Below are 23683 nucleotides of genomic sequence, written 5' to 3'. Positions count from 1 at the left end.
GCGGGTAGCGCTTTTGGGTAATTGGGGTCCTGAAGAACCCTTCTTCACATTTGTAAGTAGCACTTTCGGGTGAATGGGGTCCTGAAGAACCCGTCTTCACATTTGCGGATAGCGCATATGAATGACTGGGGTCCTGAGGATCCCAGCGGGCGGCGCACTAGCGCCACCTATTGGAGAGTGGCGGAAACTAGTCGACAAGTAGTTTCCACCGTTCTCCGATAGATGGCGCAGCTTACCCCCTTTCGGAAAGTCGATAAATTGTCGAGTAGTTTCAGCCGCTTTTGTATAGATGGCGCTAAGATCGAATTTTAAAAAAATTTCTTTTTGACAGTTTTTTCAAAACACATGCTTGTCAAACAATTATTTGAATAATTTTTTCGGTCTTGTTCTAATTATAACTGATTTCTAAATAATATAATTAAAAGAAGTCAAAATTGTGTCTTTTTAGATGTGATTTATTCTGCAATTAATTTATAATTAACATGTGACACCACCAAAGGCTTCATAATTGAATCTTCATCTGATATATCAAAGCAGTTTGCTGTCTTTTTCTTTTCTGATTCAATAATGTCTCTCTTCCTGTGAAATATAATTATTAGTATCAGAGAAACAATTAATATGTATTATTTTCTCGCTGTACCATTCAAAGAATGGAAATAAATGCATAGAAACATATCTATCCTTGGCATTTAAATGGATTAGCAATACTAGTACCATTATTCATTTAGAAAATATTCACACGTGCTAGATTTTCATTTCATTCTCACCCCTTCACAAACATCACCTTCCCTTTTTATTCTCTTACTGGCATTAGTTGAATGCTTATTTTTCTACAATTATTACCGTTTGTGCAACGATCGCGTAATACTTCTGCTTTCTGCTTTCTCTGTCCTCTTTCGCGAATGCAACTTCTATCGAGTTCATTGGAAGATCGAGTTTCCGTTCACTTCCTTGTACGATGACCTCTAGCAGGAAAATTCCTGTGCATTTGCGCAGCCTGTACTAATGATAATAAAAATGTTTCTTTGCGCGTCAGATCACGGTACCAGCATAGAATTAATGATCCATGTCGTAGGCGAAGACAATTTGAACGAATTGATATCTTCCATTACCGATTACCTGCAAAGGATTCACTGATTACAAATGACGCAATGGTAATTCCCTCGTTACACGACCAGTTAAAATGGAAATACGTGTTTCATGAATTTCTAAATGAGGACATGTCTCATGCTTCCTCATTTCTTAAATTTAGAGAACAAATTGTGCGTCAAGCTTAAAAATAATAGATAGTTACCCATTCAATAATCTTTTACAATAGTCCACCATATGTACTATTTTCTTTGTCCATGGAAGTATCGGAATATATAAAATAAAATAAAAACAATTGTGCGCAGAAAAAAATTATAGTCATCGATGATTTCATACACCAATTGCTGCATTTGGTTGTGAATCTTATTTTTCCGTGTTTTGCAACAGTGTCACTGATTAATCACTATACCGAGGTATATACCTGTGGAAAAAAACGATTACAATTAGAATGAGAAGAATAGGAAAAATAGGCGGTATCATAAACATTCGTTGCTAATGAGCAGTGCTTTCATAGTTTGATCATTCCATTCGAATAGCGTGAATATCCGAATCAAGCGTAGTTCCTTCTATTTTTTCATAATTAAGATTGACGTAAGATATTGATCTGTAGAAAAAAAACAAAAGGAAAACCACAAAAGCCAGGCTACACCAGCTGATCGGTAGTCACCTTGGAAGATTGCATAATTAAACGAATAACAGAAGACGCACAGTAAAGGAACTTAAAATAAAACAATCGACTTTTTATGTGCACTTCCATTATACGATCGGTCGGCGAGTTCAATTCTTAAGCAAATAATAATGTTGAATTTGAGATTGAGGGTAACTCTCGATATCAAGGTAATACTGTATTTTCAGCTGCAAACAAAAGATTATTATCAATGTTGCGATATTATTCTTTGCAATGGTATTCAACAAAAATTCTGTTATTAGAATTATCTTGAACTCTTTATATAGCTAAGTAAGATAATACTATTTAAATTGCAAACATTTGATTCCAGTGGGTATTAAAAAGAAACATTGTTGATTTTAAGATCTACAGAAAAATTATAAAAGTTTATCCAAAAATGAGGTACCACTATATTTTAAATTATTTCTACTTTAAAAAAAAGTTGAACTATGAATATATTTGCATGTTTGCATCTTCCAACATATCAAAATTACAAAAGAAGAAGAACAAGAAATTCCACACGAAAAAAGGAATGGATAAGAATTGCAAATTTTCTAAAAATCCAAACTTGTTCATTAGTGTTTGACCTCACCAGGAATTACTACGAGAAGTATAAAAGCATTCCTAAATACAAAAAATGCAAAACTATGTTATACTTAATACTTACAGCAATCTTAGTTACGCCAATGTCTTCGCCTCGAAGGCCTCCATCCTTTCATTTCAAGTAAATTCCAAAATAAAAAGAAAATTGCTAAGCATTTCTTCGAAACAATTTGCACCTCTTCCAACGAATACCTCTCCAATACCGAATTCTATCTCGATAACGTTGGAAGTCGCTGACGGCATCACAAGAGGATCTCATTCGCATTTCCGGTTCGATCGGTCAGCCAACTTGACCCTATAGCGGTCTTCTCGTTGATCTTGCCGCGATCATTATGCAGATGCTATACGTGAAACAAGCTACTTATGAATACATCACGTCCGCACGCGTGACCAGGGTGAATGTTCATCCTCAGGATTCCCCAAACGTTGGAGGGACGGTTCGCGCATAGCAGGGAATCCCGATAAACAGGTACGAAAGTTTCCTCCATCGCCTCAGCTTACTCTCTCCCTTGCAATGCAGTATTCTTCATTCACGCATCCACCTCTCAGTGTGCAGTGTCTCGCCGCGATCGGTGCATCCTACAAGCGCCAGCAACTTTAGTAAGATCACGGTGTTCGCTACGATTCACCCTGTTACGTCAAGAAGATTTATACGTCGCTCTAGGTATACGTACACAACAATTTATTTTTGCCATCATCTTCTGTGCTTGGTCAGATTTATGTTTCAATATCTTCTGAATGTTGTGATGCTGTTGATGGTTTTGAAAAATTTTTACACAACTTTTTTGTGAAAGTCTTGGTATTCTCAGTGAAATATTTCAGTGGCGATCTTATTGCTTGAATTCTGTAAATGAGAATGAGAGGTATTATGTCATATTTCTATTTAAATTTTATGAGCATTATGAATTTTGCAGAAACTGATTGAATTAATTTATAATCACGCTTTAGTTTTCATTCGACGGAGAATTTTAAAACGACGCACCGTAAATCATCGATTATGTACAGCTATTAAAACTTCACCGTCCAATCAGTTCTTTTGATTGCATTGAAGTTATTTTGCAATAGGTTGCCGTTAATGAAACAGTTCAAAGACGCACAATAATAGACTGCACGGTTTTCAATAAAACATTCCAATGTACAGATAACACACCAAGAAACTCCGAGCAACTGGAGTGGAAGTATGCACAAGGAAAAGTTCTTCTGAACGTATTTCATACAGAAAATAATCCGAGTATTCTGTTGAAATGTAGGGATATAAATAATTTACACCCATGTATTTTTCTCCTCCAAAGTTAAATCTATAACATAAATCATGTATATGAGTAATAGATCACACTAAATATTAGTTTTTTAAACATTGTACTGTTAGACATAGGCGCGTTAGAGAAATTGAAGAGAGAGATTGTCACCTCGCTGCATTACCCGTGTCTACCCCCTTAACCAGTGACCAATTGATTCATTTCAAGCTATAGCTTTTTCCAGTCAATCTGTTCATCGTTTACGTTTGCTATTGCTCATTTACCATCAATTAATGAACTATTCTTTATTCTTTATTTTATTTTCTTTAGTTCTTTATTTCCCACTTCTCACTCAATGTAGCAGAATTCTACTATATTTGGCCTATTATTACACGTAGGCTGAAATTAATCTATAGATATTTATCTAATCAATGTATCGAAGGACGTCTAATTCACACCGTCTAATGCGCATAAAAAATCGTACCGAATGAGAAAATACACGTTTAACAAATATACGCAAACTCCAGGAAGACTACTTTAAATCGGCTATTAATATTTTTGCTGATGTACCGTGTACAGTGTATCCGTCTGCAGCAACGTTACACTTTGCATACGTAGCCTTTGTCTCGTCTAATTCCTGCAAACCGAATAGAATTAGAGAAGATAATAACATGCTCTCGTTGCCAACATCATCTTAAGAAGCACAAAGTTCCATCACAGGCATTCTGGAATAAAATGGAACTAATGTCTGTACCTCAGAAGATAGCAGATTTATCGGAAATCGAAAAACAAATGTTGTGCAGATTAGTACCGTTTCTTAAAATTATAAAAATTAAAAATCGCTTCAGTCAGAACTGGTGCAAAGGTCAGATAGTTCTATTTGCCCGCGATAGGCTTAGATTAATCCCCAGGCATTTAGCAAACGAATTTTCCAAAAAGTGGTTACATAGGCTGAAATTAATCTATAGATGTTTATCTAATCAATGTATTGAAGGATGTCTAATTCACACCGTCTAATGCGTATAAAAAATCGTACACGTGAAGTATTATTAAGTGAAAGTACCGAAACAAAAAAATATACTGATCGAATTGAGTAACCTTCTCCTTTTTCGAAGTCGGTTAAAAAGTCGCCAAGTAGAGTTGATGTATTAAACTAACAAGTAGCAAGTGAGAATCATCTCTGGAGTTCAAAGAGTTAAGTAAAGACGAATGATTTAAACCCTTTCACTGCAGGCATACACTTATTTCGACCTTAAATCCTCTGATCTAGTGTATTGCCGATCTGGATTCTCTGCGTCCAGATTTGGTCGATAATGTCGAACGAAACAGGTTTCGCAAATACGTATACAAGTGGTGGATACGTTGGCCGACCAACCAGTGATCTTAGTTTCTTCCAGTCGTCAAACGTTACAGCATTTCGCTGCCAACCATAATTGCTTCTTTCTTCCCTGAACGTTAGATCCAACAAAAAGGGGGCGCATTCCAAACGTGAGTTCTTGTTATATGTAGATTCCTAATCTTGTTATAGATAACATTAGAATTATATATTTTTCGAACATGAGATATCGATCGAAGATTAATGTTTTAAGTTGTTTAAATAGTAAAACTTCAATTTCGATTGCTGGAATCGATTGCTGACTATCTCAAACGGTTGTAGTTTACCTTGGATAAACGCAAAAACGCAAAAGTCATTTCTCCCCTCTTTGTTTTTTCAAAGGAGCATTGCGAACATACTTTCACTGCACCCAAGCTCCGGTACTACGTAGTACCATCCATTCCTGCTTCTCCTTTGTACTGTTCCTGTTTTTAACGATCAGTCAAGCCACTTGGTTTTCATCGAAAGCGAACGTGAAAGGAGCTCGCTCAAGCATAGCACCATTGCCCTTAAAAATTTTCATTCTTAATGCGTTCACCCCAGATGATGCCTACGAACAGCAAGGTCATAAAATTGATCAGACATCAAGGTAACCGATTGTCAAATCAATGCTTTAATTTACAATCTTGTTATATTGGGACCATGATCCATCAGTCGTTCAAGTTCCTGGAATACGTTTCTGTATCGTGAACGACGTGCATGGAATGTCGAAGATTCTTTGCAAAATAACTGAAATTTCAAACATTCAAATGTACTCGAGTCTCGCATGACTCATATCTAATGATACGGTAGACTGAAGAAACTTTATACAGTAGGAATTTGAAACGTATTCATCTCTGTCAAACCTCGAAACTTGAACATCCGTATCTTCATCATGTTAGAAATTACACACGTGTCATGATAAGGGATGGCTCTCTGTTCCCTTTGATATGAACGTACTACTTTTAAAACGTGTGCACAATTATAATCCTAGAATCAATATAGATTGTTCCATTGATGAGAAATTAAACGGGGATGATATTACGAGTTTATCTCCCTATTGACACGTTAATTTTATTAAACATAAAATCGCTTAACTTTTATTTTTAACTCGGTAAACAATGTAAATAAATACCAGAAGATGCTAAGTTAATACAGATCTAAATGACCTGGTATTATTGTCAACAAATGATTGATTCAAATATTTTTATATCCGAAAATATACTTTTAATCATAAAGTCGTTACTGACTTTTATCATTCGATAAAGCAATCCGATCAATTTTACCCTTTATCTAAAACGAGCTTGATCGCTATCGTTCTTTCTAAGAGCAAATGCCTGACCAAGCATAGTATCTTTATCCTTTCAAAAAGAAAAGAGAGATACGAAGTATTCGACTCTGACGGGAGTTCCTCGTCATAGATATTATCACGAGGCAGTTTATTACCTCCAATGATAGCAAAGGAATCAACCCGAAGCGTCGCGCGCCGTCTATATATAGGTGTATACTCGTTCCCGTGAAAAAGTTAAGTGATTAGTAGTGTGTCAACTCTCACGATTATACGGAACACCTGAAGTGCTCTCAAATAAATAAGAGCGAACCAAGCAAACAGGTGTCGCGCCGTTAACGTCGCCACGTTTAACTAATTCGCAGATTTCAAAAGGTAAGTTGATAACGAAAGTGCGCAAACTGTGATGACTGTAGAAAAGCTATCATTAATTTTGATAATTATCTTATACATTTCTAATATGTATCAATTAAGTAAGAATTAATAATATTAGTATTAAAAATTAGAAAAGAAAACAATTTTAGCACAAAATTGTACATACTTATCTGACACTAAAATGTTAGTTGATGTTGATTTCATGTAATCACGGTGGTAATTCAATAACTGTCTGTGTGAAGCAAGTTTTTCGTAGCATCTGCACATTCCAACAAAGAGCGATGATAATATTATAGAATGCTTGTATTGTTCGTTCAAATACTGTCTGCTGTACCTATGGATAGAAAAATGGTGAAATTTTATATAAGATTATTAGTATTTTATCAATCTATATAACTACTCTATTGAGTATACTTTTCGAATTGTGCAATACATACATGTAATTGATGTTCATATCGAGTTCTGTAATTAAACAATTTCAAGAGATACTTAATCATCTCCTGATTCGATATCTTCATATTTGATATTCACAGACATACTCGTGTTACTGGCAACAGTTACAATTAGCTATAAATTTCTAAGAATTGGCTAATTCTCTAAAAAACAAAAGCACATATCAGATCTTACATTGGTAAAAAAGAAGTCTTCGTTTTCTGAAGAGAATAAAGTTAGCGAGGATACTGTAATTTTCAATAAACATCATCCAAATGGTGTCATCATGAATCACGATGATTAATCATCTGAAAAAAAACAAATGAAAAACACGTAAAAAAGAATGTTGGGGTTGTTATTAGAATATGTATAGGTACATACTCATTTACATATCAAAAAGAGCCGAACGTTTACGATATTACCGACGAAGAAAAAAGATTAATTACTTAGTATTGTATCACAAACGTGTGACCATCTATTGTTTCAAAAATTAATTAATAAATAATATATGAAATAATTCATATCATAAATTATTCACTACTATTCATGTTCATATTGTTTGAATGTAAAAATGAGTACACCTAACACTTGTTGCGACTTATCAACGTAGATCTAAAATGACCCCATTAACAATTTTAACTTTGTAGACATTTGTATGCAAATTACTTATACCTGTTTATTCTTTCCAGAACCTCCCGACTGTTGATAAAGGGAACAATGATGCCATCAGAAGATAACTCTCTTATGGAAAGATTGATCACTACTGATCATTTCCATAATGATGAAGAAGATCATCATCACGAAGAGGAAGATGTATACGATGTATTGGTTGCAAAAGGAGTTACTATGATCATTTTATGCGTAGTCAGTACATGCATGGGGATTCTACCAATGCAAATGGCAAAATGCTTGAAATGGAAAACAAGTGACGTCGGAAATCCCAGGTACTAATGTTTCCTCCAACACATTTTAAAAAACAATTCTACGGCTTCAAATCGTCTTACCTTCATAGTTGATCAAATTGATAAACCACTTGAAAGCAGGTCACGTGCATATATTGAAAGCAAACACCTCGAGCTTCTAAAGTTTGCGGATTCTACTATCACTACGACGATCATAATACATTCAGTTTCGTGTTGTAATAATTGCAAAGGCTATCTGTGTGATGTAATCTTGCCTACAAACGTAAAAACGAAACAGTTCAATGAATTAGTGTCATGCTGAAAAGTGATTTTATTACGGTAGGTCAACAAAACTGGTGAGCATACTTTTGGGATTCGGTGGCGGCGTTCTTTTCTGTACAACGTTTCTTCATCTACTGCCAGAAGTAAAAGAAGGGGTAGAACATCTTATCGAAGAAAAGAAACTTCCTGAACTCAGCTTTTCATTAGCTGAAACACTTACGTGCGCTGGGTAAGTGAAGATTATCTGATCCGAGATCGCTTTCTTATCATGAAGCTATCTTCAGAAATTTTTTTTTTCTAATTATTATAATATGTAAAGAATTTATTTTTTGCTTTACCTAGGTTCTTCTTAATGTATTTAGTGGAAGAATCGGTGCACACGCATTTGAGGAAGAAGCAATCCATCAAGGACGATTTCTCGAAGAAGGATGTCAACCGTAGCACCAACGAATTAGTCGAAAATGGGCATTCACACTAGTAAGAAAGATGACGTTTAATAAACTGTACATTGTGAATCGTATGCAAATAATAGGAGATGAAAATACATTCATTGTTGCAGTAACGGGCATTCGCATCACTTGCCAGTCATAATGGACGAGAAAGACGACTTCGTCATAAGTTCTCTACGAGGATTATTAATAGTTCTGGGTTTATCCGTGCATGAATTATTCGAAGGACTCGCGATTGGACTGGAAAGCTCAGCCTCGTTCGTTTGGTGCGTTTGCTTTTTGATAAACGAACAGTCGAAATCTACCTATATGTATATATTCTACCTATTCAGCAAAGCTATATCGCTTTCGTAAAATTAAGTGTCAATAGATAAAACTAAGGAAAAGAACGGTAATGTGAAAAGTTAAGTATCATAATCAGGAATACGTGACAACGAGCGTCAAAATGTAAAACGAGCAGATTAGCATTCATGTAAATTTAGACTTTGAAATAGAAAACAAACACAACAATGACCAACAGTGAAGATATCTGTTAGAAAACAATTAGTAGATAGACGTTACATTGACTTGTGGCTAACAGAAGATTAATCACATAACTATATCTTATTTACTTTCCTTAGTAACAGCAAACTCTTAAATGGGAAAAGTTTTCTTCCTATTATCAATTACAAAATCAATATTAATTTCAAAAACATAACTTACTCAATATTTATGGATTCATAATAAAAAATCTCTGTTTTCATTTTCAGGTATATGTTTGCAGCAGTGGCGGCTCATAAATTTGTCATAGCGTTTTGCATTGGCGTGGAGTTAATCGCTTCGAACACCAGAACATATCTTTCGGTGATTTATGTCTGCACATTTGCGGTCGTTTCTCCTTTAGGAATCGGCATAGGAATGTTACTGGTTGGTGGCGAAAGCGCCGCTGCGAATGGCATACTTCCGGTTCTGCTGCAGGTAAAAACAATTCTTTTATTCCAAGTTTCTATCAATATTAGATTGTCACTGAAACAGCCGATTTCGTTGTCGAAATTATGTATATTTATTAAGCCTGTACCTTCATTAGCTCTGCTTTCTCTAAATGCTGCATTAAATTATCAATAGGCTTCACTGAAAACCATTAAGGAAAATCCATTAATTTAACTCTGATCCATAAGTTGCTATAACTGATAACCAGCTATTTTGTATTAAAAGAATGAAAGAAAAATTTGTAATATTCAAACATAATACAATAATTTTTGTATTTTGAACGTTACAGGGTCTGGCTTCTGGTACATTACTATACGTAGTGTTCTTCGAGATCCTTCAAGAGCATAGAAGCGGCCTCAAACAGTATTTGTCCATTTTGGTTGGATTCGCTGTGATGTTTGTACTCCAGATACTCAGTAAGTACAAAATTTACTTTCGACTTACGTTGAAACATTCGATAGTCTACGTTTCACGTCAAAACCGACACAGCGTGGATCTCCTGTAAGCAAGAAACAAGTATCAGAGTGAAACGAATCAAAGAAAAACGACTAGTTTTGCGATTAAGGCAAAACGATCGTTGATTAGAGCTTTCTCTCCGTAAACAATGTTGACTCACGAGTGTCGAGAATGCGTTACAATAAATTAAAATAAATTACACGGTCGTGACACGGGAGGTCGCGAACGGTACGATAATTGAAAGACATACGCCGAAATTATCACTCTGCTTAACACTTATCGACTAAAAACGTGGTCAACAATCAGTTATCAATTATTAAAGTGTAAGATTTGTACTTAGAGAAGGAAAAGCTGACTTCGATTTTACATTATTTAAGGTAACTCATAAAGTAACAAAACGGGAACATTTTTCTGCGCCAATGATTCAACTCCACGTTGAATGATCGAGCCGCCTTTCACCATTAAATCAGCTTCACCCATTTACTCAGAACCATGTCTGATCGAGGTGGAACTGAAAATCGATTGAATTATTAACTGTAAAACCTAGGTGTCCTCTTGAAGAACTGGTTTCTCAAGTACCGTCAGACTAAAATTATTGGAATATTATTTTCGTCTACTGTAAAGCGGCGATGGTTCGCCTTTTTAACTCCGTTTCAAGTGAAAACGGTGCAGTGAACTAGATTAGAAATTGAAAGTGACCTGCATTGCGCCATATCGCAAGTTTCTCGTCAATTGTAGATCATTTCGGTAAACAGAATTGCAATGCCCTGGAATGCCTATGCATGGTCAAGAAGGATTAATAACCATCAGCTTAACAGATCTCTGCCGGGGATTCATACGTCAGGAACGTTCAGGTGACAAGGCAGTCGGCTTGCTAAACGATAAAGAGAAGAGAAAATAACAAGCATTACGCATCGTTTGAACTGGCAGAAAGCAGCGCAAGTATGCAACCGATCGATCGATCAATGAAGAACGATCGATCGTCTCCTACCATCAGTCCAGGCACGCGGTGCTTGCCAATCATTCATTCTCCTCCATGCACGTAGCTATGTATCCGCGGCTCCTATCAGCCGCCCGTTCGCCGACAGGTTACCAAACAGACTCGTCGAGTTCGTATACCTGCAAACATTTCCATGTCGACCGGCATGGCATCGACGCGAACGAGCAGTCAAAGCGTGTAGGAAGGAGAGAACGAACGATCAACAGTCGGGTAGGGAAGCAACGCGTGGAAGGGGCAGAGAGCAGGAAACGAGTACGGCTCGGACTACGTAAGACGCGAGGGGATCGGAGCCGAGTGGCCAACCAGCCCTGGAGTATCCGATTTACCGTCGTACCGCATGGAACAGCACAGTTCGTTCCGGCTCGATCGTTCGCAGCATTTACCTCGGAATCTTCGTCGCATTTTTACTAACACGCGCGCGGACCTCCTCTTAAAATGAAGCGAAACATCCTTGATCGCTCGATCAACTCGTTTTCGTAACATTCTAACGTATTCCAAAGGAAAAGTGAGTTTAAATATTGCAACACCCACGGTTCCACTGGCTTGGATCCAGGACGCGCGATTTCCCGTGGTTTCACATTCGCTAAATCATTTCAATCTTGATCGTTGCACAGCGTAAAAAAGAACGAGATGAATAGGCCGGTAGATCGTTGATAAAGGCTCTGGTTCCGGATTGAGTCACTCGAAGAATCTGTCTAAAAATTCTTTTGATAAGAATATTAATCTAGCGTCAATGAACGAACGTTAATGAATGTAAGTGATCGGAGATACCTTAATTCATTGCCGGACCGTTTCGAAATTGTTTGGCTTGTGCTAAGTGATAAAGTGGCCATCTCAAACGAGTGAAGGGAGAAGTGGAAGACGCCTGAAGAATCTAGAGTAAATGTTGAGCACGGTGTGAAGGATGAGAGGACTTGTGATGATACTGGAAAAAAAGGATGTTATTAAGTGATGTGAAAAAGAGATAAATTTGAATATTGTTCTTTCTTTTAAAGAGAAATTGAACCAAAGCTCTTTGGTTGAATATAAATTTACCTTCTGAAGTGAATAATAAAAGGAAAAAAAAAACATGGAAGAACCAACGACTTCCACAATTTTATTAATAGCAAAGATAGGAGCAATGATTGGTCTTGGTTTCGGTTCCTTGATCCTGGGAATGTTACCGTTGATAGTAGGACGATACAGAATCAACCATCGCCAAAAACGACACCGGGGAATTTCCAGCAATTCCAGCACTTGCACTTCGACCTCGGTTTCGAACGCTTCCTCTTCTACCGTTTTCTCCGGATCTGCAACAGATTCGCAAGTACGTTTCCGATGTACGAAGCTATCGCCAAACAACATCAGAAATGTTCAACAATTTAATCCTCAACTGGTACGACTAAATCAAAATAATTCATATTCTTCTCTCGAATCATTCCTTTTGATCCCGTTTACCTGAAACTCGAATAGGTAGCATACCTAAATTTTATTATCTCCATTAGATCATAAATGAATCATTAAAGATAACAAATTTGTTAACTGTTTAAACTAAACGTCACGTCTTGCCCGTACAAAATACAAACTACCGACCAAATGTGTCAACATTTAATCGGTTGCTTATCAGTAATCCGGCCAATTGAGGGTTAAAATAAATTTATCGAACATTCAGCAGTCGTTCCTCTAAAATTACATCTTCTAGAACGAATGAAACGAAGTAAATTGTAGAAAAACAAAATTCTTATGTCCTCTTGTACAAAGTGAGTTAACATTTACACAAGATAAACTCATCGAAGGCAGCAACGATTGTCCCAATTTTAAGCCGTGCTTTCTTTCGAGGAACGACTGGGTAACTATGTTCGATAAGAATGATAGAGAAATTCGAAGATAACTTATAATCCCCCCCCAGGGCCTGCAAACGTCGTTGTTACTTTGCTTCGGAGGAGGGGTCCTCTTATTCACCACGTTCCTGCATTTAGCACCGGAAGTTCGCGTCAGCGTGGAGAGACACCAGAAGAACGATCAACTGCCAACCTTAGGCACGCTTAGTTTGTCTGAATTACTGTTCTGCGCTGGATTCTTCCTCGTTTACCTCGTTGAGGAGGCGGTGCACGCAGCGTTGACCGGAAAACCCGAGTCTTCGGAGGCTCTCTTATATAGGACAGTCTCTGTACGCAGATGCAACAATCAACCAGGTGCATCGACGACTGCGTCGACAGGTTCAACGACCACGATGTCCACTACGACCAGGTCTACCTGGAGGGAGGGTAACGATGAGTTAGAAGAGAATGAAAACGAATTGAACAAGCAGTCTAAACACGATAAAGCGTTACCAGCTATATTCGTCCTGTCCTCTCCAACGGGGTTATCCTCTGATGAACACAGTCCAGAGAATGTGAGATACCCTTCTGATACAAATCTGAACCAATACCCCAGGACGAAGCAACACGAACATAAGCACGTCCCTGTGACGAAAAATACCTCGATTCAGGGTCTGTTGACCGTTCTAGCTCTCTCTTTCCATGCCATCTTCGAGGGTCTAGCTGTTGGACTAGAACCCTCTATCGGTTCTGTGGTTTATCTAGCTGCAGCTATAGCCACGCACAAACTGGTCATCTCATTTTGCGTTGGAATGGAATTATACGTCGCTGGTGCATCCACCAGGACAACTCTTAGCTACCTGACGATATTTTCCATGGTCACTCCCATTGGTATCGCTGTAGGATTAGCTCTCGACTATTTCAAGAACGACAGCGGAAACTTAGGACCAACGCCGACGATACTCCAAGGAATGGCAGCCGGAACGTTGCTCTACGTGGTTTTCTTCGAGGTGCTCGCACGCGAAAGAGCTAACGAGAAAAGTGGCCTCCTACAGCTGACCGCCATAATTGTTGGCTTCATGTTAATGCTGGGCCTGCAAATCGCCAGTGAGTGTTTATCGAATGAGCATCAATCAGTAAAACTGATATATTAATTATAAAAATTAATCCTTTCCTAAGATATTTAGTTTCTGATCGTGAGTGGAGTTGTACAGTGAAAGTGCACTGTATATAACTGATTATCAACAATGGATCTATGCGTCTCTCTTATTACTCGCATCTTTTTTTTTTTCTTTTTTAATGCTCGATTTACTACGCGAAAGTTTCAGATTTAATTGGAACGAGAGGGAACGGTAACTTTCCAGTGAAGATAAAAAGCGAAGTTTTAGGAAAAACTTTCTCCAGGGATAGGCAAACAACGACTGTGAATACAGAATTGTCAAACAAACGTTGCTTTCTGATCAAACAAAGTTTTTCTTCTTTTGGAAGGGAACCGTATATTGGTAGAAATTGTTCTCAGCTAAAAATAATGACAGAGATACTAATTTCAACTGTTCCACCCTATACATAGAAGTAAGTTTCGAAGTTCGCTCGAAAATACTTTCAGATCCTTTGCCAACTATTGTTACCGAGTTAATTGCTCCACGATATCAGGTGTTGCCGACATTTAACGAACGATTGGGAAGTCTTTCATCTCTTAACCTCGGTGCAAACCTATCACCGGTACGCCCTTGGTGCAATCACCACCCACGTGTTTCGATGCACATGGAAACCGCGTCTACACATCGATTTTGACGTCAAATGGTAACGTCGAAAAAGTCAAGGTCACGAAAATACGACTATGAGAAAGCGAACGGTTCCGCCAATTTTTTGGTCGGACAAAAATCCATGCAATGGGAACGGGCTAAATCAGCCTTGTCTTTAAGTAGATTCAATCTTCAAGATATTATCATCCTGTCAGTCAGATCTTATCCAAAAGATCAAGAGTAACTCTTGAATAGATAATAATAATTTCATCTCTGATTATATGCTCCACTAGCTACATTTAACCCTTCCTGGTTTTTCATTTTAAAATATACTTTAGAAAATCTAAATTAAAATAAAAGAAACTCGTATTAAATAAAAATTATTTTTCTTCAAATAGGAATATTATAGTTTTGCTTTCCATTAGAGTATTCAGCGTTTTACCTGATTTCAAATCAACGTCAATGTTCATTTTTTATCAATTTTTTGAATACCGGGCCGGCATTCCTTTACAAGATGCATCGTTGATTGCATTGAATAGTGCAGGACGTACACGACGCGACGTCGATCTCAAATACGTTAAATGGACGATTTCAATCCGTCTACGCGACTGATTACATACTCGATTTCGCAGATTGACTTCGTTTTCCCCACTGGTATACACGGTGGTTTTTTCATTGCACGACCACAGTCTCCAACATATAGTGCAAGTCAATTGCAATTAGGTTGATGACTGATAACGGTGGCATACGACGCAGCGAACTTCTGCTTCGTGGTAACGTTACTCGTCAGAGGAATCGTCGCAACACGCAGCGACAATAAAACTCGGATGTACCTATTAACCTATTAATTCAGGAAAAGTACGTGATATTATTACTGACTTAATCCGTAAACTTCAATAACGAACAATCAAGAAAAATCGATATATGCATCTAATACACCTGAAGTTCTTATGATTGTAATTCTTATAAAATACAGACTTCCTTCCGTGTACGATTAAACCCACGCTTCTCAGCCATTTCAAACGCGTCAATCTCGTCTGTGGCAATAAACATAAGACGAGTTATTTAATAGGTTTATCTACGGCTAATGCTAAATACAAATTCGTAATAACAACTGTTTTTACGGAAGTATCATCCGTTACCAATGTATTTCAATCTCATGATACCCGACTAGCGAAGGTGTGTAATGTACATAAAGTGAAACAATAGGTCACAGTATTTGATTCAGAAACAAATGAATGTAACATTTGCTTACCGGCGTGTCATTCGTTGAGCTTGTTTATATTGTCAGTCGTTGACCTCGTTAAACTTAACCTTTCACTACTGTCTCTCATTGTTTCCTTCTTGTTAATCATCTATAGATGATTACGAATAGTTACATGAAATTTATTATTATCCTTATTTCAGATAAGAAGAGTGAACTTACGTTATGCAAAAGTACATTCTTTCAGATTTCACTTCCCTCAAGTTAGACTGGTTTCGTTACTTTGATGGACATTCGTAATTTACTTTTGAAGAATAGTATTGTAAAAAACCTGATTACCTATAAGCTTTCTCCTCCTATAGCAATGACCCAAGACTGGCAATGACCGCTTTCTCGGCTATTTACCGTGCTTCGGTCTATATTTCCATTTCTGAAGGAAATTCTCTTCTTAAGCAATAATTACAGAGATTTTATGTTTTCTAGAAACTTGATATTTTATACAAAAATCAATAAGGATCATTGTAAATAAAAATTGACGTTACCTGCATAAACGTAGATTTTATCATCTAATAATCTTTACTTTACCGACTGTTCAACAAATATAAATTTAAATAGGTAGTTAACACACTTGCCGCTGCTCACGCAATAGCGCGTGTTCAATCACCTTATGTATTCAAAACTTTGAATATTAATAGATTAACAAATACTTAACTATACGTAAGCAAACATTTAAAAATTCTATTTGATTGTTACAGCCGCACATTCTCATTCCCATTCCCATTCCCATTCCCATTCGCATGGACACTCACATGGGAACGACACCGACCATCACCACGAAGATGATCACGACCACGAATTGGATTCCTACGAATACAACCATTCGAATAAAACAAGCGAACAAATATTTACTGATACAATTGATAAGGTAACAGAAAGCATCGCAGAAACAGTCAGTACTGTTTTATCTTCCTCGATGAAAAATCCAACAAATACTTCATTAAGAATCAGGAATGGGACGAGTTAAAACTTGTTCGCGCGGGGGTGAATCCCTTACTCGCTAATAATTACTCCACGAGACAAATGTCTCTGTGATTGTTACTTATTTTTAGAAATCAGCTAATCGTGCTCCGTAAAATTTACCAATAATCTTGGAAAATTTTTTAATTTTCTAATTAGTAGAAAAAGAAGAAGAGTCTTCGTCGAAGGAAGACAGTATTATAAATCTTTGGTTTCAACGTGAGAAAGGAGAATGATACTATTTAGTATGTATGTACATTAAAGTATGGATGACATTTAAATAGGAAGATTTACAAAATACGATTAAAAGAAGCTGTTATCTTTAAGAAAATACATGTGATACGGTTCACGAGTAAATCGTGCAACCGCGTTACTTATTCTTTTTTTTTTATGTAATATAAATTGTATGAAATATCTATACCGAGGACTTTTTTATATCATAACTAGAAAATCGTATTTTAATTGTATACATATACCGATATTTAAATACATCTTTACATAATATGTATATTGCATGACATCATAATAAAATAAAACATGTTTCAGGTATTTGATTTCAATACTATATCATTTAGAAGAATCAGTTTTGATATGAAAAAATGATTTCACAACTTTCACACTCATTATCATTTTACTTCACGATATAAAGTAAGTACATGCGCGTATCATTAAGAATAATTAACAGGTGTCACTAATTATAAAAGCGATAGAAATCAAAAACCACATCTTTCACTTGGTTGTAAATTACGTTAATATGACAGACGTATGTCTATTTATAAATACATTTTACTAATAACACATAAATCTTATTTTTGAAACCAAAGAATTGTTTTTTGAATGTAAATTATATTTTTTGATGTAATAATTAAATCGCGATACAACAATAATGTGTACATACATACCTATAAAGTAAAAAAGTTTTTTAAATAAATAAATAGGTAATTATAAATTTTAGAATAAAATTCTCCATTGAATATTAATGAAAACATGGATTTAATTTATACCTATCAAAATTTCTATGATTTTTATTGCATTTATAATTTTCAATATTTTCTGTAAAATAACTATAATACATGACTCGATATCATTGTAATACAATAATTAATTTGATTAAGGTTTTACAAATATAATTTATTCAAATTCTTGTGTTTTAAATACTTATTGTTCATGTTTATTATTTATTATTTTTATTTACACAGAAATGCGAATATATTATAGAGACACATAATGTGACTGGTTTATAGTATGCAAAATTTATCCTCGAGTAAATAATACTTACACATACTACCATTACATTTTGTATATTGTAAAATGTACTAATAAAATAAAAAATTTTGATAACAAAGTACATTATCCTCCTTCTAATTAATAAAAAAAATACTTGTATCGATAAATATATAGCAATTTAAGCTTAATAGCAGACTTTATTAAAGAAGTGATACAATGTTGTTTGCCATGAAACTGTACATATTTTTAAGATTACACATCTTATTAATTAAAATTAATTCCGAATACGTTGCTTACAAAAGGAAACGTGCACGTGCACAACAATAAATTAATGTTATACTTATGCTTGCTTCAAAAATTAATACAACTTATTTTTTAAATTCTTTTAATTATTTTTTCTAGTATAACATTTATTAAAACTGCTGTGATATTTGCAGATTTCTACCACTACTGCTAATTAGTTACTTAGATAAACAGATTTTATGCTTTGAAAAATGCACTCATATTACAAATACAACTACAAATTATTGAAAAATTTTTCTTGTCTTTTTTTCATACTCTTTTTGTATATAAGTTATAAATCCATAAACACCAATATATAATGTGAGACATACTTCACATTTCAAGAAACCATTTTTCAATGTTCCATGTAAGATACAATAATACTCTTACTTTAGTTTCATACATCCTTTAAATAAGTTTTAGATTTCACAAAACAATTAACCAGGACAAAATAAAAACACTTTGTAATTATGTTCAACATAATTTTGTCCTTAATCTTCTGCCATTTTGGAACAAAGATCATACAAAAAGTAAGAACCTGTAGACATTTAAGAACTCTTTACTTAACATACATTTCTTCCTTGCTTTGGTTCAACACAATTACATTTCATAATATATTATTGCAAATTTGTTTTTTAGATGCATTTATTACACAATGACCATTATTAATTATGAAAACTTGATTGATCTATTTCTTTTGTATTTGTCCATCAACAAAATCCAAATAAGTGGAACCAATCTTAATGAATGTAATTCCAGAAGCAATGCCAATTATTGTACACAAAGTAGGATTAGGTGGTACCACAGATCGCAAAACTGCCCATATTAAAACTGATCCAAAGCTCAACAATACAGCACCGGTAGTACTATTATAAAAATTACAAAATCAGGTTATTAACATGATACATGATATATAATAAGCACCTATACGATTAGAAATTATGAAATTTATTATGAATCAAATAAGATTACCTGTATATTATCTTTGCATCAATTGTAGCAGCTTTCATATGGTCTCGAGTATATATGTATGAGCCAGTGCCAAGGAGAGCACTTCCCAATAAAAAGTTTGTGATGTCTTTTTTTGGAAAAACTCTACAAAATTAAGGTAGATGTCTATTAATTAGATTAAGTAACAATAACATACAACTATTATTTAAAGATGACTATCATGATTAAAACATAACTTTTAATTTAAGATTTTGTAATTAATTAATTTAGTTGCACTAAATTAAATATTTATGGATAGAGAAAATAAAATAATTGGAAGAAAGTTATATTTAACATAATAAATTTTTTTTTGCTACAAAAGAACGGATATTTCAGTTAGAATTTTTAACTTATTCATTAAAATATACTATGAAATATCTGCTGCTTAAAGATTACGTAACATTCTAAAAATGATGAAACATGTATACTTAACGTTAGAGGTTAATGTCTGAAAGCATAGTTCATTACCTGATGACAAGACTTGGATTCATTACATTAACGGATAATGCGGTGTACGAAGCAACACCGAAAGCAGGAGCGTAAAATTTAACGAGACTGCATTTTGTAATCGGTTTTAAACCGAGTTTTTGAAAAATTGTGCCGGAGTTCGTGCTTCCTGCAGCAGCCATTGTTCCTTGCTCTTCTCTATGCTGTTGTCAATCAACTACTGCTGGAATATTGCGTTCGTAACGTGATACTAACAAAATTTAATAGACTAAGTATTATAGGAATTGTGGGAAAGCAATAATACCGAGAAGTACGAATTTAAAACAGAAAAATGAAATTCAATAGTGTGTTCATAAATGCATTAACACTGTGAAACTGTTTTGGAATGTGTTCTAAAACTAAGTTTCAAATAAATTCAATTGTTATACATAAAATGTTTTTATTCAATTTTTAACGAATTACATCTATTTTAATTACATGTCAGTTTTATTCATACTTTTTATCCACGAACGAACATATGATATATTACCCTGGATTGCAATAACATTGTGAATACATTATTTTACAAGTAGTTACAAATTTCGTTACTTCTTTATCAATATACAGGGTCCCAAGCACGAATAATATTTTATATGTTTGTATTATTCCTTAGTAAGGATACATGGATAAAAAAGTATTGTCCTTTGAACTGTCCTCGATACATTTACTATTTCTAAACATATGTACACGTAAGATCACCGACTACAACGTGGCAGTAAATGTTATCATGTACTAATTGATTTATAACACTGTATCTTCTCCTTACGGTACTATACATTTATAAATAAAATAAATATACAATTCGTGTATATACAACTCAACCGTAAGTCATAAACGAAATTATTTTTCAAGAATTCGCTATTTTTCAGCCTAAATTTTGAATATATACCCTAAAAATCTTTTGTACAGACTATAAATTCTTGCAATGGCAGATATTGCTATAATGAATAAGATTTAATATGATAGTAATTTAAAATCTTTTCTAGAAGTATTATTTTAGGCATTAACAGCTGGACCTAGCCTCGTGTGTGACAGAGGATTAAATGGAGTTATGTTACGAATTTCTTTTTCTACACAATTGGCATAAATATCGGCAGTAAGTTCGTTCAATGGAATTTCAGAATCTGCTTTCGCGGCTTTCACAGCGTCATCGATCATTTTTCTTATTTCATTTTCCATCGTCTATATAAAACATGAATTTTTAATTATTTTATGATCATTCAAAGAAGAAGAAACATATTTCAATCAAGTTTACCTTTATTTCCTCTTGGGTAATAAGATTAGAATTCAGTATTCGTTCTTTGAAACCAGTGATAGGATCTCTGGTCTGTCTTACTTCTTGAACTTCTTCTCTTGTACGATAACTCGTTCCAGGATCTGACATACTATGTCCACTATATCTGTAAGTTACAGTTTCCAAGATAATAGGACCTTTGCCAGATGTACAAAAATCTACAGCAAATCTTGTAGCTTCCCTAACTGCCAGTACATCCATACCATCCACCTGAAAATATATTTAATTAACATAACGTACAGTACAATTATGAAACAAAAGTTTTGTTTTCTAAACAAACCCAAATTCCAGGAATGTAGTCTCCTCTTGTATGATAGTCTGTACTTGCGGAAGCGCGATCAACGCTAGTACCCATACCATATCCATTGTTTTCACAAACAAAAATACAAGGAACATCCCACAATTTGGCCATATTATATACTTCAAATACTTGTCCTTGATTAGCTGCACCATCTCCATAAAGTGCTACACACACTCCTCCAGTGTTCATGTATTTTTGAGCAAAGGCAATTCCAACTCCTAATGGCACCTATAGATTTGTTACTGAATTAATTTTATATCAATCATTGTTTTAATAATCCCAATAATTAATACTTACTTGAGCACCAACAATGCCATTTCCACCATAAAAGTTTTTACAATACATGTGCATAGATCCACCTTTACCCTTTGCATTGCCACTTTTCCTACCGGTCAATTCAGCTAATACACCAAATGGTTCTATTCCCATTAAGTAAGTCCATCCATGAGCTCGGTAGGCTGTGATGACAGCATCTTGTGATCGAAGAGCTGCCTTTATACCAACAGCACAAGCTTCCTGTCAAAGGTAATTGCATTTCTTTATATTAACAGAAATTGTTTTTGAATAAATGATAAAATAAGTTGTTCTTACCTGGCCCGAATACAAATGACAGAAACCTCTAACAATTTTTTCTTTATACAAATTTCCTGCTGCTGTTTCCATACGTCGAATTGTATGTAATTTTCTATACATATCTAGGGCTTCATCTCTGGTGACAGTAACATGAGTGGATGGTCCACTGTCCAGTTTGTGTAATCGAAAAGGTTTTGTTTCAAATGAAGCCTCTGTGGCATAATTATTTTTTTTGTTGAAGAAATAAGATACCACCTGTAAATATATCAAGCTTAAAATTAGTTACATGTAACTTTACATAAAAAGAAGCACAGCATCTATGCAATGAACTTTTGCTATTTACAACAATATTAAAAAAAATACAAGCACAAATATAATTCAGACTTAAAACAATATATTTGCAAAATACACCAAATTTAGGAACTCATGGTGTCTATATAATTCTAAATATGATCACACTGCAATGGGTAAAAAAAATTTTAAAAAATTAAAAAATTGAGCACGATGCAACGTGTAAAATGTGATTTTCAATGAAAGATACATTAATAAATCTAAACGAATAATTACCTCATTCCAGCTTCCGAACTGGCGAAACACCAGGAGGAGATATAAAAAAAAAGAAAAGACAAAATGTTCAATTGCAAAACTTGAACAGTGATCATACGACTTGAAATTATAACAAGACCCTGGCATGAAACGTGTTGGCAAATAGTAATGCTAAAGGTCATTTGTCGTTCATTAGATTAAATACTTACGTTTCGCTTTGAGGTTTGCGCGCCTATATTTCTGATGCAGTTCGGAATCATTTTCAAAGAAATTCTTCTTTGATCGTAATCAAAATCAAAAGAATAAAGAAGAAATCGAAGTTAAAGTAGAAAATGGATCGAACCAGGACGGGTCATTCGTTTGGCGTGGACAGTATCGTAAAGACCTGCTTCGTAAACGTCACAGGTTCATTCGTATCCCCTCTTTGCTTACAATCGTCACGTTGAACATCATGGCCAATTACATATGGCCTAATGGGTCATTCACAAGAAAAAATGAATGATACACGTGTTTGCAGCAAAAATGAAACAAACTAATTATACATTTTGTTAATTTCAGAAGGATTGTTATGTAACATTACATATACAATTTATAACGTTACATTTACATCATTACGTAATATCAGATAGCACGTCATTTAAATGATTTAACTACAAAAATAATAAATAAATTAATTATCACTTATTGATACTTTAATGTTATTCTAAAAATAATGTAACATAATTATATATACAAAATTTACAAAGCTATTTAAAATAAGTCTACGAATACTTATTTAAACATATTTCAAGGTAACCTTCACGATTAAAAATAGTTTACAAAATCAGCTGATTCAAGCGATATTTACTATTTGGAAACACGTGTGTTGTATTGTATGTACATACAATGAAAGCTGATATATGTACAACAGAATTTCCTACTATGTATACAGGATGTTCGACAACAGGTGGGCAATATTTTAAGAGGTGATTCTAGAGATCAAAATAAGACGAAAATCAAGAATAATGAAATAGCGTTTACGGCTTTGTTTTCCAGTTATTAACGTTTAAAAATTCGAGTAAAAAGCGCCAGAAACCTGCAATCCGCTCAGCACCGACGACCGAACGTCACGTCAG

The 23683-nt window shown here is 34.8% G+C and overlaps 4 protein-coding genes across 39 annotated transcripts; 1 reads left to right on the top strand and 3 right to left on the bottom strand.

The window, feature by feature from the left end:
- Positions 1 to 444: 444 nt before the first annotated feature.
- LOC117609110 (uncharacterized) lies at positions 445 to 16609 on the bottom strand. Of its 33 annotated transcripts, none has more exons than XR_013063440.1 (19): positions 11636 to 11707; positions 10441 to 11223; positions 9737 to 10147; positions 9382 to 9630; positions 8813 to 8984; positions 8569 to 8704; positions 8315 to 8508; positions 8051 to 8223; positions 7719 to 7954; positions 7052 to 7354; positions 6781 to 6948; positions 4696 to 5522; positions 4168 to 4234; positions 3342 to 3657; positions 3034 to 3203; positions 2424 to 2938; positions 1295 to 1510; positions 844 to 1119; positions 445 to 579 (listed from the first exon to the last, which is right to left on the bottom strand). XR_013063440.1 is itself a non-coding variant. In XM_076692112.1 (7 exons), exons 3-6 carry the CDS (start codon positions 7066 to 7068, stop codon positions 3165 to 3167), a joined length of 372 nt encoding a protein of 123 aa, XP_076548227.1. In that variant the 5' UTR covers positions 7069 to 7161; positions 7242 to 7354; positions 7719 to 7860; the 3' UTR covers positions 2797 to 2938; positions 3034 to 3164. The 33 variants fall into 33 exon arrangements, 1 of the variants encoding a protein (XP_076548227.1); XR_013063441.1 differs by having other exon boundaries at positions 4849 to 5522; XR_013063412.1 differs by adding an exon at positions 16075 to 16609 and having other exon boundaries at positions 3342 to 5522; positions 11636 to 16003.
- On the top strand, positions 7764 to 17075 carry LOC117609108 (zinc transporter ZIP1). 3 transcript variants are annotated; one of them, XM_034335005.2, is made up of 7 exons: positions 7764 to 7990; positions 8292 to 8459; positions 8573 to 8707; positions 8790 to 8945; positions 9429 to 9636; positions 9938 to 10064; positions 16608 to 17075. In XM_034335005.2, exons 1-7 carry the CDS (start codon positions 7764 to 7766, stop codon positions 16874 to 16876), a joined length of 1290 nt encoding a protein of 429 aa, XP_034190896.2. In that variant the 3' UTR covers positions 16877 to 17075. The 3 variants fall into 3 exon arrangements, with proteins under 3 accessions (XP_034190896.2, XP_034190894.1, XP_034190893.1); XM_034335003.2 differs by lacking the exons at positions 7764 to 7990; positions 8292 to 8459; positions 8573 to 8707; ... (1 more) ...; positions 9429 to 9636; positions 9938 to 10064 and adding exons at positions 12174 to 12410; positions 12993 to 14010; XM_034335002.2 differs by lacking the exons at positions 7764 to 7990; positions 8292 to 8459; positions 8573 to 8707; ... (1 more) ...; positions 9429 to 9636; positions 9938 to 10064 and adding exons at positions 12174 to 12479; positions 12993 to 14010.
- A 1555-nt stretch (positions 17076 to 18630) lies between these two features.
- On the bottom strand, positions 18631 to 20160 carry LOC117609254 (uncharacterized). Its single transcript, XM_034335345.2, has 3 exons — positions 19837 to 20160; positions 19351 to 19473; positions 18631 to 19244 (listed from the first exon to the last, which is right to left on the bottom strand). The coding sequence occupies exons 1-3, from the start codon at positions 19995 to 19997 to the stop codon at positions 19067 to 19069; spliced, it is 462 nt and encodes a 153-aa protein (XP_034191236.1). The 5' UTR covers positions 19998 to 20160; the 3' UTR covers positions 18631 to 19066.
- Positions 20161 to 20292: 132 nt separating this feature from the next.
- Positions 20293 to 22990, bottom strand: LOC117609253 (putative pyruvate dehydrogenase E1 component subunit alpha, mitochondrial). 2 transcript variants are annotated; one of them, XM_034335343.2, is made up of 7 exons: positions 22778 to 22990; positions 22590 to 22607; positions 22041 to 22277; positions 21747 to 21965; positions 21429 to 21677; positions 21110 to 21358; positions 20293 to 21036 (listed from the first exon to the last, which is right to left on the bottom strand). In XM_034335343.2, exons 1-7 carry the CDS (start codon positions 22826 to 22828, stop codon positions 20851 to 20853), a joined length of 1209 nt encoding a protein of 402 aa, XP_034191234.1. In that variant the 5' UTR covers positions 22829 to 22990; the 3' UTR covers positions 20293 to 20850. The 2 variants fall into 2 exon arrangements, with proteins under 2 accessions (XP_034191234.1, XP_034191235.1); XM_034335344.2 differs by lacking the exon at positions 22590 to 22607 and having other exon boundaries at positions 20294 to 21036; positions 22778 to 22987.
- Between the last annotated feature and the right edge of the window lie 693 nt (positions 22991 to 23683).

This window comes from Osmia lignaria, chromosome 14 (genome assembly GCF_051020975.1).
Source record: "Osmia lignaria lignaria isolate PbOS001 chromosome 14, iyOsmLign1, whole genome shotgun sequence".
NCBI classification, from domain to species: Eukaryota; Metazoa; Arthropoda; class Insecta; order Hymenoptera; family Megachilidae; genus Osmia; species Osmia lignaria.
This window is presented reverse-complemented; position numbering and strand designations above follow the sequence as displayed.

What these genes read in the sequence shown, in the direction of transcription:
- LOC117609110 (XM_076692112.1), bottom strand. An exon ending in AACATTTTAGTGTCAGATAA is followed by an intron (nt 3,658 to 6,780) that starts GTATGTACAATT and finishes TTTATGTTATAG; the next exon opens with ATTTAACTTTGGAGGAGAAA. An exon ending in CAGTTGCTCGGAGTTTCTTG is followed by an intron (nt 3,204 to 3,509) that starts GTGTGTTATCTG and finishes TCTCATTTACAG; the next exon opens with AATTCAAGCAATAAGATCGC.
- LOC117609108 (XM_034335002.2), top strand. Translation starts at nt 12,174, where the DNA reads ATGGAAGAACCAACGACTTCCACAATTTTATTAATAGCAAAGATAGGA. An exon ending in AACAATTTAATCCTCAACTG is followed by an intron (nt 12,480 to 12,992) that starts GTACGACTAAAT and finishes ATCCCCCCCCAG; the next exon opens with GGCCTGCAAACGTCGTTGTT. An exon ending in GCTGGGCCTGCAAATCGCCA is followed by an intron (nt 14,011 to 16,607) that starts GTGAGTGTTTAT and finishes TGATTGTTACAG; the next exon opens with CCGCACATTCTCATTCCCAT.
- LOC117609254 (XM_034335345.2), bottom strand. Translation starts at nt 19,997, where the DNA reads ATGGCTGCTGCAGGAAGCACGAACTCCGGCACAATTTTTCAAAAACTC. An exon ending in AATCCAAGTCTTGTCATCAG is followed by an intron (nt 19,474 to 19,836) that starts GTAATGAACTAT and finishes TTAATTTTGTAG; the next exon opens with AGTTTTTCCAAAAAAAGACA. An exon ending in GATGCAAAGATAATATACAG is followed by an intron (nt 19,245 to 19,350) that starts GTAATCTTATTT and finishes TTTTTATAATAG; the next exon opens with TACTACCGGTGCTGTATTGT.
- LOC117609253 (XM_034335343.2), bottom strand. Translation starts at nt 22,828, where the DNA reads ATGATTCCGAACTGCATCAGAAATATAGGCGCGCAAACCTCAAAGCGA. An exon ending in GTCATTTGTATTCGGGCCAG is followed by an intron (nt 21,966 to 22,040) that starts GTAAGAACAACT and finishes TACCTTTGACAG; the next exon opens with GAAGCTTGTGCTGTTGGTAT. An exon ending in ACTACATTCCTGGAATTTGG is followed by an intron (nt 21,359 to 21,428) that starts GTTTGTTTAGAA and finishes ATATATTTTCAG; the next exon opens with GTGGATGGTATGGATGTACT.